Genomic DNA, 11,729 nt, shown 5'->3' on the forward strand with positions numbered 1-11,729 from the left:
GCCATTTTGATTTAATAAGATTCTGTATGTTTCATTCTACTTTTTCATTTGTTTTTGATTTTGATATGGTGCCCATCTGGTTGGGGGGGGGTGGCGGGGGTTCATTGTTATTTACTTTTGGACTCCCTGAAAGAATCGAGGGAGATTTATTCTGTGTTTTCACCTCTTTTGTTAACAGGTTAACAGCTAAACAGCTTGGGATAGTACTCACTGGAGTTTAGAAGAATGAGAGGTGATTTTGTTGAAGCATACAATTCTTAAGGGGCTTGACAAGGTAAATGCTGAAAGGATAGTCGCCCTCAAGGGAGAGTTTAGGACCAGAGGGTATAGTCTCAGAATAAAAGGGTGCAATTTAAGACTGAGATGAAGAGGAATTTCTTCTCTTCGGGTCTTGAGCCTTTGGTACTCCTTGCCACAGAGAATGGTGGGGGCAGAATCCTTGTGTATTTATAAGGTTGAGGTAGATAGATTCTTGATCAATCAGGGAATCAAGGATTACAGGGAAAATAGATGCAAAGAATGTTGGATCAATCAGGATCCTATTGAATTGTGGAGCAGACTCAACGTACCGACTGACCTATTCCTGTTCCTATTTCTTATGTCTGAGGGAGATCTGCTGACATGTTTGTGCCTTGTGCATCCTTATACATTCATTGTAATCCATCTGTAACCACTGTAATGTCCTTTGTTCAACTACACTTAGCTATGTCCCTCTTTCTGTTACCCTCTATAAAAATATCTCTGCAGTTTACTTTTGCTCTGATCCAATGATCGAAATAATGACTTTTTTTTCTGGGAATTACATTTTAGGTGTTATTTTCGCTCTTGCAAATTCAAGCACATGTTCATTTCTCTGACAATGAATTTAGCAGCATTGTGGACCATATATGCCATGCTACAAATCATGAAGCCTCCCCAAATAGTACCAAAGCTGCAATCTCTGTCACCAAAAGGGCAAGTGCAAGAGCATGAGAACAACCAGTGGTTGCAAGTTTCCCTCCAAGTCACTTATCATCCTGACATGGAACTAAGTTATTGTTCTTTCACTGCAACTGCTCAGAATTCTGGAAGCCCCCTGTCAGCTTTATAGATGTATTTACACCAGCTAGTCTGCAGCAGTCCCTGCTACCTTCTGAAAGATGGTTAGGGATAAGCAACGAATACTGGCCTTCCCAGGGTGCTCAAATCCCTAGTTCAAATAAATTAGAATTGATGGCAACAAAGTCCAGAATGACAAAAGGAATGGGCTTTTATTTTAATGCGTGGCATTTTAGTTTGATAAAGCCTTCCAATATCTTAATACAATAATTCAGACATCCTTAAAAACGTATTAACAAAATATAAGGTGCATTAGAGAAATGTTGTACAATTGTGAATAATAAACAAAGTTTCACTTTTCCACTGACATCAAATGGCCACTGCAGAAATTTAAGTAAAAGTTATACATTGCCACAGACTTCAAATATAAACGGCTTCTCATTAAAGAAAGGGCTTGGTGCTGAGCGGTGTGTAGATAGACTGGTAAAAGATGTCATATGTCAGCTACACATTGCGGAATCCACCACACTCTGAATCTGTGTAAAGTGACCTGGAGACTTCAAGATTGAAGTGGTAGCTATTCAATTGTTGGAGAAGGACTTTCAACAATCAACATGCATTGGTGACATCTGAGCACTATTTTGAATAAAATTATAAAGATTACAATTTAATATTATTTCACCAGAACATAAAAAAACTTTCCATAATGTTCATGATGTTGCTAACATTGTGACCACAGAAAATCCTCCTAAAGTGAGATGACACTTTTAGATCTAGTTTGGAGTATCCATGAGGTGGAGTAGACCTTAGGAATATTTCAAGACAGTAAACACTGTCACCCAGAGAAGGGCCACAAGTTTGATTCCTAGTGCTGGAGGATTTGATTACCAAGAACTAGAGAAACCTATATTCTTCAATCTTTAGGAAATGTCCTGGAATTGTGAAAGACTGAAAATAGCAACATGGTATAATGACTGAAATATCAATTCTAGTTGAGCCGTGGAAGTAGGACAGGGAAATACAGTTTTAAGCTATTGATTGTAGAAGATTCTCCATTCAAAGACTGAAGAATATCTGGAATGGATGTTTGGCAAGATGTGATGAAAAGGAACTGAATTGATGAAGCCTTCCATATTGCATCCATCTTGCACTGTGCAGGCACCTATTCTGCAATAAATCAGTAGGGGATAGAATTGGTGCAGTCATACGCTGTGCTAACAATACATTACCATCAGAGGAACAAAAACCAAATGTATATTATAGAACCAATACGCGTTTTCAAATTCTTAATAGATTCTGCCAATAAATTAAAATAAATGGTTTCCACTCTTGTGGCTAAGTACACAAGACAAACTCCTCGGCTGTTGACTCACAACTTACTCCTTGCCATAGCAGAGTCAGATTGAATTGGAATCTGACCCCATTTTTAAATATGTCTTCAAAAAAGTAATTGATATGAGTTGCGATTCCAGAGGTTTCACCACAGAAAATTTCAGGCTTAGGTCTGCAACCAACACATCAGCTTTTTTGATAATCAAGCAAAAGATTTTCTTTTTAATCAGTAACCGTCACACTTTAAATATGTGAGCAAAAACAATACTACAGAGTTTTTCAAGAAAATAATAGAGCGAGTCAAGCAGATGTCATTGATTGGCAGTGCCACAGAAAGCATCCATTACAAAATCATATCCCATTCCTTCACCCATAATCATTCTTAAATATATCCACACCACAGATAACCCAGTTGCATTTCTGCAAACTGAATAAAGGAGACACATTTATGATTTATTTATATACATTATATGCAAAGCATAATCACAGATATAGACCATTCAAAGTCTTTTTATGCTGAAAATTCCATTTAGTATGTAATTCTTAGTGTGTGCTCTGCTTATATTCTTTCATCTGCTCCATAATGTAATCCTCCCACCACTGCACTGTGCGTGTAATTACAGGAAGGATGTATGGATACAGTAAAGTACATTATACCACCCATCTGTCCTCTGAATTAGTTGTGAGGACTGGGGGGGTGGGGGCACAATCTACACTCAATTACTGTCACAAGATCCCAGATCTCATCCACATGCCCACACGTAGTGCTCCCGAGCAACTAATTTTTCATATTCTTTCTTACCACTTTCACTTGCTTTCTCTTTTCACGATACAGAAGAGGGACAAAGAAAACATTTTTGTTTTTCTTATGCTTTTCACCTGGAGAGCGCTAATTATACCTTGCATGGACAGTTTTATGTGACAGTATGTGTGTGAGCAGAGGTTAGAGGGCGGGCAAGGTAGGATGTCATGAACAGCAACCATTAAATGTTTTTAAAGGGGTAGCATGTATGACAACATCCTTAGAACTCATTTGTCCTCCCACATTTTCTGCCCTTGCCTATCTGGAGATGACAGATACATTGAGTATGGTTTAACCAAGAGCAATGTTTACCTTGTTGGAATGCTGTGCAAAGATTCATTTTATAGTCCTTGCACTTTACTTGGAAATTATATTAAATTTTAAAAGACACTTATGCTTGTGCCAAATCTGGCCAAGGCTATGGGAAGGTATGTTTAAAAATATCAAGGTATTGGCATGAAACTGATAATTCAGCACAGGTTGAACACTGAATTATAGACACTGGTATGTATCATTAGTACCACACAAGGTAATTTGTTTACTTATTGTTCCACCTGAGAAACTTCCTGAATATTTTTTAAGAGATAATAAAATTTTAATATGAATGGAGCAGTTACGAAGCTATCATGTCAATTATCAACCAAATTGTCCATGAGGTTATAGAGTGTACTGCAGTTTTAATGAATATGTTGTAGATTTTAAAATGGAGACACCCACCCATGCTTCCTCACTCCCAATTATTCATACCCATTGATTTTGATGGAAGCTAAGACTAAACACGAAGTTTAATGGAGAACTCTGATCTACAAAATGACCATAAAATTGTCACTGCTGTCTGCACAAGTATTGGTATTTCAGTCTATTTTGCTCTGTACTTCACATGGTTATGACTGGATCTGTTCAGGGTGCCACTTAAGACAAAGAACTTGCTACACAAATCATCTCCACTCAGATCGTATCTGACAGCAATTCTAAAACAAAAATTGCTTAATCAGGTGTTGCCTGAGAGATACGAGGAAATGTACAGATAGCATCTTCTATTTAACAGTTTGGATTGGATGGCTTTTGAAAAGATGAAGAGTATTTTTCTTTATGGATGACAATCAATATACAACAGTAAATAGCAGATTAATGGTTTGCTATTCGCTTCAAAATCTCATTTTCATTTAGATATGTTGCTTTACAGCTTCATTATTCCTCAACTGCTCGTGTCTAACCAGTAGAAATAGCAGATTTAATTAAAATAGCTGGATTATGATTAAAATATAAAACATTAATTTATTAAAATGACTTGCATTTTGCCTCTAAACTATATGCTTTACAATGTCTTCTTTGAGAAGCAGCATCAATGTGAAACAGACGGCTTTCATTTTAGACACAGGTGGTATATAGCCATTTCCTTGGAACTTCGCTGCCTTGAATGTCAACACAAAAAAACATGGAGCATGCTGTCAGGCATTTGCTTTGAAACCAGAAGGTTCCTCATTTTATATTAAGACCATAATCTAGCATGTGGCAACCTATCCAGTCACATTCAATCGCCCTTCCCTGAACAAAACAAATCACAAGACTATCAGCACAGTTACAAGCAAGAGGCTTGACCCTGTCATTACTCATTTCTAACATATTTAAAATACCAATGTAGAATGATTAGCTGAATAGTCTGTTTCTGTATGTGGTATGTAAGCCTATGTAAACACCTTATACACACTGTAACAACTCAATTCGTATACTGAGATGAGCAGGTCAAATTATTGAAGGCTCAAAGCAGCAGTTAATATTTATTCATTCTAAACCAAATGTTTTCATTGAAACATCGGAAATCTGGTCAACACTTTAAGCATTTAAAAACTGCTTTAAGTTTAGATTACTTTGTCTGGACTAATAAGTACCACATGTGTATAGACAGCATACTGCAACTTCTGAACTCTTTACAGAATTCATTTGCCTGCTTGCATGATTCTGGTACATTCAAGCTTTCAAAGTTTCCAATGGTTAAGTAAATCCTACACGTCTGTATATTTCACAAATTGATCAATTAATTTCTCTGAGCATTTCAAAGATACTCAATTAAGATTCACAGGTCACAAGAAGCCATCACAAGCCTGAACTTCAGTTACAACATGTCTGATTGTTTATCAGCTCCCTTTAGATAGTGATGGATCCGAATCACAATTAGAAACAAAACTAATTCCATATCATAGATTCATACAACATAGAAGAACCATGTGGGATTTTTGTTAAAAAATAAAAATGCTGTAAAATTTGGTCCCAAATCCCAACTTTTTCCCATAATGTTGAAAATTAGTCTCTAAGTGCCTTTTGATAGCTCCTACTGTATTTACTTCCAACACTCCATTACATATCACAAAAAAAATTAACAACCCTCTCTGAAAAACAATTCTCATTTTCCACTATTTCTTGTGCAATTCTTTAAAATATTAATCCCTGCTTACCAATGCATTTGTCTCATTTCTAAACTGGACCTAACCTGTGTCAGGCAGATGCTGGCTGCATTAGTGCTTGGTCATATTTCCAAATAGAAATTAGTCGGTTTGAGAGACAAGCCTGGTCACAGTTATAACCAAAGTCAATTCTGTTTGACATAGACTAAGCTTCACATTCAAAAAGTTAGAATATTATTATGATTCATATACTCTCCAAACTAGAAATTGTTGCAATCTTTTGGATGGATTTAATTATTAGTGATCTAGTGACACCCACAAAATAACTATTTACACATCGTTGCTGCAAGATTCTGAAGGGAAATGTACATTTTCCTATTTTAAATTCCCAATTTATTTCCTGTGGTGTTCCATTTCTTCTTGGTTAGGTTTTTAAAAAATATAACATGTATCAAAAATCAAACTAGTGGTAAATATGGATTTTTCATTCCATTCCGCATATGCATCTGAGATGGGCAACTTTTTCTTTGAGTTTGTAAGACAGTCCCTTTTAATCTGACACTTTAATATTCCAGTGCCTGGAACAGATTCACTGTTTCATGACATGACCCAGGCACTAGCAATTATTTTCTACTATGTGGCACAGATGGGCCAAGAGCAATTGTTTCTTGTCTGTCAAGTTGAGAGAGAGAAAAGTGGGCTTCAATTGGACTGAATGAAACTAGAACTGATAGTGTTATGTTCATACAATAACTGAATATTCCAATGGTGAACCCAGGCTACTCAATCAAGCTTCAAATATGCAGTAACAATTCTTAACACTATTTAGGATTGCTGGCAATTAATGATTAATGTGGGAATTCAGAATAAGGGGCCTGTAATTTTAAGATAAGAACTAATACACTTAGCAGGAAAATCAGGAAGCACTTCTCTTTACAATGTTTAGTACAAAGTTGAACTCTCCCCCAAAAGACTGGGCCAATGAAAATCTAACATGATTAGCCTTTTTTGTTAAAGGTATCAAAGGACATGGAGCAAAGGCTGGGATATGGAATTAATATGCCGATTTGCCCTAATCTTACTGAATGGCAAACAAGCTTAAGATACTAAATGGACTATTCCTACTTTTAAAAATCTACCATCAACAATTTGTAATGCAATATGTATTATATTTTAACTTTAAAATGTGTGACTCCTTACACAATAGTGGACTTGCAACTATCTGGATTGTCTTAATGAATCAGGCAAGAGAAAGGTGAGAACTGCATTGAGATAATCATCTGTCACTTTTATGTGCTAGGCATGTGGTAGAACCTGATGGGAAGCAGCTACATTGCAGTAACTAAAAGGAAACAGAGTCTTATTTTGTTTAGAGTAATTCCAGAACAACAAATTCATGGTGTATACTCAGTTTAAAACTGTGCAAGGAAGAATTAAATTTACAAGTGGGCGACACAAGCAACTTGGCAACTCAAAGTTGGGATTGAGTTTAAAATTGGCAGCTGTTTTAAGTTACGAATTTGACTTCCAAGATGTTACAATAAAACCAAGTTACAATAAGAATGTTTATGTGTCCACAATTTGAATAAGAATCTCCCATTCTTCTGATTTACGTTGCCGCTGCTTCATCATGCCAGGCCCAGCTAGCCCACATCCACAACCAGCTTCTGCTCAACACATTGCTTCCAGTCCTCTGCAACATACAAATTTAGATTTCCCTTCCTTCAGGCCAGGAGTTTATCAATTGTCCATAGAATTATCCAGAGACATCTCTCATAATTTTTATCAAGAGCACCTCCTTGTGGTCTATTGGTTAATATCACCCATATGGCTGGAGTACGATTTCCTTGCAATCAAAAACATAGGGTAGGGGTGGTGTCGGAGGAGGTGGTTAACTGTAGAACAAGATCTAAAATTTAAACAGCCATGAAAACTTATTTACTATATTTAGCTTTACATTGCAGTATGTGTTTATACAAACGATCAGTCCTGTTTTGCAACATCTGAGCATGTTCCTCAGACAGGAATCCCATCTGGGAGGCCAGGGGTTCATTTACCCTGTACAGATCCAATAATTGCTGGGCAACATTCTGGGACTTGTGCAGCTCGGCGATTTTCCTGGCGGTTTCCTTCCGGAAGATGCAGATTGTCTTCAGGAGTGATTCGTGGTACCGGTCCCACATGGGCAGCACCCGGTAACCATGGACGAGTCCCGCCTCATTGTCGATAAAAACCAAAGCCCCCTTCGCAGTCCGGTGGAGGTTATTGGTCGACCTCTCCATTACCCTGGAGTCCCACTGCAGGTTCAGGAGACTGCTGGCCAGTCTGTCGAAGTTGGCGGTCACGTAATCGAAAAGGATGAGGTCTGACCATTGCACAAGCTCCATCAGCTCTCGGTTGGTCACATTATCGAGGTCTTCCAGGCTGGGGTACAGCGTCCTTCCTTCTGTCCGAAGGGATGGCGGGGTCACCACGTCGCTGAGGTTACTGATCCACTCGGTAAGACTGACGATGGGTTTATCCGACCATTGAGAGTCTTGAACATCGCGTCTGACCCCCAGCCACTGCTCGACGTTGGTGTTGACCCTAGATAGAGCCAGGGCCGGCACATTGCGGATACCCAGGAGCCTGGAGAGATAGAACGAGAGAGTCTCGCCAAGCACCTGGTCGGGGTTGATGCCATACCTGAGGCAGGCTCTGGTGCCATCCGAGAAGCTGGCCAGCCTGTTGGACAACCTACCGCAGCCTGGGTCCAGGGAGACGAGGCGGGAGGAGCGGGCTTTCAGCTGCCAGCGCTTGACGTGCAACTCGGAGAAACCGGCGGCCGGAGAGCGGTCCAGGCCATCGGTCCAGAACACATCTTGGGAAAGCACCTCTCCGGCTGGGGGCCTCCGACTCGGCACCGCGGGAACGGCGAGCAGAGTTCGCAAACTTTTCGCTCGGCTCGGCGCGCTGGAGGCGGGTTCGCCGAGGACAGCCGGGAGAAAGAGGAGAGCCAGGGCGGCCAGCAGCAACCTCACCCCGGCCAGGCCGGTGAAAAGAGGGGGATTCATGGTGCCGTCTCCCTGCCCCTCGTCAATCCCCAAGAGCTCGGTACCTCTTCAGCCTGGAAGCCGGGCTCCCAGCTCCGGCCGACCGGCCGGCCATCCTCTCGCATCTCCGCCGTCCGACACAAGAAGAGGCGAGGGGACCGGTTGCTGGCTGCGGGGGTTTCCGAGCTCAGTGCCCGATACTCGTCCTCTTCTCTCTCGCACAGATATACACACTCCAGCCACTTGCAAAGACGGCCACTCAGTTCTCAGGCACCGATCGCTTTCTGCTCTCACTCTGTTGTTGAAGCAAGTCACCATGTGATCAGAGGCTGGGATTGCCCAACTCCTTTTAAAAGAGCAGCCAGTCCCGGCTGAGAGAAAAGCGAGGCAGGCTCTCGGGTCGGTGGATATTCGCACACAATGAAGTGCTCGCGTTCAACCCAGTGCTCCCGGCCCTCCCCTCCTCACTGGCGTCACCCCTCCCTCCTGCTCAGTGGGTTTAAACCCCTCCCTCAGTTTAACCCCTTCCTGCTCAAAAGGTAATCACTCAATGCGTTGACCACCTCTCCATCTCAGCGGATTAAATCCCTCCTAGAATTAAGCCTCTCAAGAATCCCTACAGTGTCGAGCAGGTCTTTCGGCCCTTCGAGTTCACACCTTCCCTCCTATGCGCATCCTGCTCTTCATCCCTAGCCCTGTAACCCTGCATTTCTACGGCCAATCCACCTCACCTGCACGTCTTTGCACTGTGGGAGGAAACCGGAGCACCCAGTGGAAACCCACGCAGTCACGGGTAGAATGTGCAAACTCCACATAGGCATCTAGAGGGTGAAATCGAACCGGGGTCCATGGTATTATGAGGCAACAGTGTTAACCACTGAGCCACCTTACTGCCCATCTCTTTCTCCTCAGGATTAACACCCTCTTCTTCCCGTAATTAACCCTCACACTCCTCCCTCTCAACGAATAAATTCCCCCTTCCCTCTTTACTTTTCTCCCACATTCTATTCTCATTTCCCCAATTTTTCTTCTCTCCCATTCTGAGGAAGGGTCACCGGGCCCAAACGTTAGTTCTGCTTTCTCTCCACAGATGCTGCTTGGACCTGCTGGGTTTTACCAGCAATTTCTGATTTTGTTTCTTCTTTCCTCTTTCCATATCTCTCATTTCCAATCCCAAGTTTCCCCTTCCCTGTCTCACTTTTCCACTCACTCACTGGGCAATTTAACGCCCTCATCCCTCCTCTCGGTGATCCCCTTCTGTGATGTAAGATCATCTTTCTCAGTAACGTAATTTCCTTTTCTGTTCACCAATTCCTACCCGCCTTGTGCATTATTAAGCAGACAGCAGGCTGACAACGAAGCAATGATCATACTTGTAACCAAACCAGATAACGAGGAAGGAAAGTCCAATTTGGTTCGTAGAACCTGGAGATGGCAATGTTTGTTTTAGCTTTATCTATTTCGGATGTCTTCTGCCACCCCGAATTTAACAAAGTCCTTCGGCAAATTCCACTGCGCAGACAGTCCTAGACCACACACAGACACACAAAGACACACGCACTCTCATTGTTAAACACATTCAACTGATAGGAATAACACACACTTATACACACATTCACACGCACGCATACAAACCTGCTCGTATACAAAATTTATACCCACTATTCTCAAGCAGAACAAACTCGCATGCAGAGTTCGTTGCTGACTTGTATAAAGTGGTTCTCTACATATACAAATTATTTTTTAAGCTGTAAATGTCAATGAGAGACCATGTCTGGGCGCCCTGTAAAATTGGAGAAAATTTAGGAATGTTTCATTCCAGTAACAACCTACTTAAAGGCCCGGTAAAGACAGCGGGAAGAGGTCTGGTCTGCCCAGGCTTGTTTTGCTTTTGATGAAGTGTTGATAATTCCAGGTTGCAGTTTGATTTGCGGGCAAGATGTCTGTGGAAAATAGATATCCTCCAGTTTCACTGTTAACACGCTCAGTGCTAACTTTCGTCAGCCGGATCGAACACATTTTATTCGAGTTGAGGCAGCATAAACCTTTTCACTGCCAATGTCAGAATTAGACAGTCTCATCCGGATCATTTCCGATCAGAGTAACGCACCTAATTTCCCCTCTCCAAAGTGTTTTAACTCGAAACCTAGACTAGCGCCGTCTGTTGTACATAGCTGACATTTCCAATTTACATTATTACATACTGCCAGAGAGGCTTGCCAAGCACTGACAACTTGCGCACACGTACTCCCTAACACTCACTCAGCAACCCTTTTTCCCAATCTCCCCAACTCGCGCTTAGCAGTCCTCTTTCCAACACCCCACAGTCTCAGGTTAATGAGTTTCGACACACACTGCAACCTTGAACATTTCTTCCGCTGCCTCCATGCCCACTTTTTCAACCAAGCCACCCGCCCACCTACCTAGGACTCCTTCTACCATCTCTAACACACTTCATCCACCTATACACCCCATGCCTGACTGTTACCCACACTTGACCTCTTCATTTCAAACTGTTACGTGACATTGACCGTGTCAACCTCTCCAAACTCCCTCCCTCATGATGTGCAGCCCTCCACTCCCTTTGCTCCAACCCCAATCTCGCCATCAAACCCACAGTCGGGGGGAGAGGGGTGGGAGTAGTGGCAGAGGTGTAGTAGTCATGTGGCATACCAACCTCTGCACTGCTGAAGCCAAGTGCCAACTCGCAGACACCTCGTCCTACTGCCCCCCTCACCTTCCATCACCAAACCATCATCTCCCAGACCATCCAAAACCCCATCACCTCTGGGGAACTCCCATCCACAGCCTCCAACCACATTGTCCGTGAACCCCGCACTGCCCGATTCTACCTCCTTCCTAAGATTCACAAACCTGACTGCCCATTGTCTCAGCCTGCACCTGTCCCACCGAACTCATCTCTTCCTACCTTGACACTGTCCTCTCCCCCTTAGTCCAGGAACTCCCCACCTATGCTCATGACACCACCCATGCCCTTCACCTCCTCCAAGATTTTCATTTCCCTGGCCCCCAAAGCCTCATCTTCACCATAGACATCCAGTTCCTGTACACATCAATCCACCATGATGAAGGTTTTCAATCTCTCTGTTTCTTCCTCTC

The 11,729-nt window shown here is 42.1% G+C and overlaps 1 protein-coding gene across 1 annotated transcript; it reads right to left on the reverse strand.

Annotated features, from left to right (window-relative positions):
• Positions 1-1,224: 1,224 nt before the first annotated feature.
• fjx1 (four-jointed box kinase 1) lies at positions 1,225-11,462 on the reverse strand. The gene has a single exon (XM_043706262.1). The coding sequence runs from the start codon at positions 8,628-8,630 to the stop codon at positions 7,512-7,514; it is 1,119 nt and encodes a 372-aa protein (XP_043562197.1). The 5' UTR covers positions 8,631-11,462; the 3' UTR covers positions 1,225-7,511.
• Between the last annotated feature and the right edge of the window lie 267 nt (positions 11,463-11,729).

The sequence above is a fragment of the Chiloscyllium plagiosum genome, chromosome 16 (assembly GCF_004010195.1).
Source record: "Chiloscyllium plagiosum isolate BGI_BamShark_2017 chromosome 16, ASM401019v2, whole genome shotgun sequence".
NCBI classification, from domain to species: Eukaryota; Metazoa; Chordata; class Chondrichthyes; order Orectolobiformes; family Hemiscylliidae; genus Chiloscyllium; species Chiloscyllium plagiosum.

Excerpts from the sequence above, each read along its gene's own strand:
- fjx1 (XM_043706262.1), bottom strand. The coding sequence starts at position 8,630 with ATGAATCCCCCTCTTTTCACCGGCCTGGCCGGGGTGAGGTTGCTGCTG.